The sequence below is a fragment of the Propithecus coquereli genome, unplaced genomic scaffold (assembly GCF_000956105.1).
Source record: "Propithecus coquereli isolate 6110/MARCELLA unplaced genomic scaffold, Pcoq_1.0 Scaffold83, whole genome shotgun sequence".
In the NCBI taxonomy this organism is placed as follows: Eukaryota; Metazoa; Chordata; class Mammalia; order Primates; family Indriidae; genus Propithecus; species Propithecus coquereli.
Window position 1 is genome coordinate 342,638 of NW_012154507.1, and position 1,906 is coordinate 344,543.

Below are 1,906 nucleotides of genomic sequence, written 5' to 3' on the forward strand. Positions count from 1 at the left end.
CAGATTATGTGAGCTGTGCAGGGACAGTGTTGTTATTCTTTTTGAAAAATGGACTATGTAACAAACTTCCAAAATTAAACTGTTCTACTATATTTTACTGATATAAATACAATAAGTCTCATAAGCATCAGCTACCATTCTACCACTACACAAGGGAAACAAAGTCAAAAGAATTACATATTGATGCAAAGGGTAAACAAGGAAGTGCTTTCACTTTCACTGTAGTCACCTATAACAAAGCATCCTACATATTTTGTACAATTCTCTTGTAATTGATTAAATATTAGAAATGAAGGAAAGATGAATTTTAATCAAACTTTTATTTCTCAGTGGAAAATGCTCTCTTCATCAGAGGCGGCTGAGCTTTCCCGACATCAAACATCATTTCCAAAGGTGGATTATTGAGAGAACACCAATCAGGTATACGACCTGTCTGATTATAATATTCCTTTGAAACTGAACGGCTCCCAAGTATATCTTGCAATGCTCCAAAAATAGCTCCTGTGTGATAAAAATATTTTTATAGCTGAGATGAAAACTTTTACCAGAAATCTTTATGTACATATACATCCACTTCACTATATGACGAGTGGACTGGTAAAATTCAGCAATGCATAGTCACATTATTCAATTAATTCCAGTTAAGCTATTCTATAGCTTATATTATAAATAGTACAGTAAGCCATAACTCCTATGTTGAAAGTAACTTAAATGCCCTTTAGCAGCATGTAGTGAATATGATAACAAGTATCACTGTGTCTAAAAGCAAGTGAGGTAGAATGAGATGGAAGGTATTTTCAACTTTATGTAAATACAATCAATAAGACCCTTCAGGTTTTTGGGTTTTTTGTTTGTTTGTTTGTTTTGTTTTGTTTTGCCACTATTCCAAGGTTACATGTCAATAAATAAAATAAATAGCACTGCAAAACCAAACAAGAATCATTATAATGTTCTAAGATTTTATATTGAAGATCTTATAATGACCCACAGGAAGTCTTTAAAAAATAATTTAGTTACTAAATCCATTTGTCCAAGATCAAAATTACATTTTAACCAAATTCTACTTTATAAGTAAAAATGCAATATTCTTTTAAAAATCTCAATACTTGTTTCTCTCTCTGAATGTATGATCCTGATAACTACTAGCTCTAACTGTATCATAAAACACAAATCAAAATGTTTACAAATGTACATATTCATGATATTTTCCCCTTCAAAGTAGTTACATTTGACCCTTAAACAACACAGGAGTTGGGGCATGCACTGCCCCACTTCCCCACTCCAGCAGTGGAAAATCCACATGTAACTTCTGACTCCCCCAAAACTTAACTACTAATAGCCTACTGCTGACCAGAAGCCTTACCAGTAACGGTCAATTAACACATAAACAGAATAGTATCTGCATATATTTTATGTATTTGTGACATAACTTCTTCTTAATTTTTTTGATATTTCTAGGCTGTGCAGTTCATCTGTTTTTTCAAACAGTTGCAGCAAATCTCCAAAAAATTTTCCAGTACATTTACTGGAAAAAAATCTGTGTATAAGTGGACCCCTGCAGTTCAGTGTTGTTCAAAGGTCAACTGTACTTATTAGGTTATTTTCTTATTTCAGTGAAACTATCATTACTTAAAACATTTGATAAACTCAGTCTGAAACAAAGTGTAATGATGAAATAAAGAGACCAATTTTCATTGTGGCTCATTAGCTTTGGAAGGCATTAAAACAAACGTTTTGAGCAATGGTAGCAACACTGGAATAAATTCACAGCTTTCACTATTCTAAGGCATGACTTTAACTGGATGAAGAAGTTTACTTAAATTCACAGTGCAAATGCCAAGAGAAATAGGTATATAATTCTGAAAATTAATATAATTTAAGGAAAAGTCAAGGTTCAAGAAAAATT

The 1,906-nt window shown here is 32.1% G+C and overlaps 1 protein-coding gene across 1 annotated transcript in view; it reads right to left on the reverse strand.

The window, feature by feature from the left end:
* Positions 1-69: 69 nt before the first annotated feature.
* Positions 70-1,906, reverse strand: part of ACTR10 (actin-related protein 10 homolog (S. cerevisiae)) — a 30,515-nt gene continuing 28,678 nt past the window's right edge. The window contains exon 11 of the mRNA XM_012663733.1: positions 70-501. Within this exon, the coding sequence (XP_012519187.1) occupies positions 320-501 (182 nt within the window). The 3' untranslated portion in view covers positions 70-319. The remainder of the gene's footprint in view (positions 502-1,906) is intronic.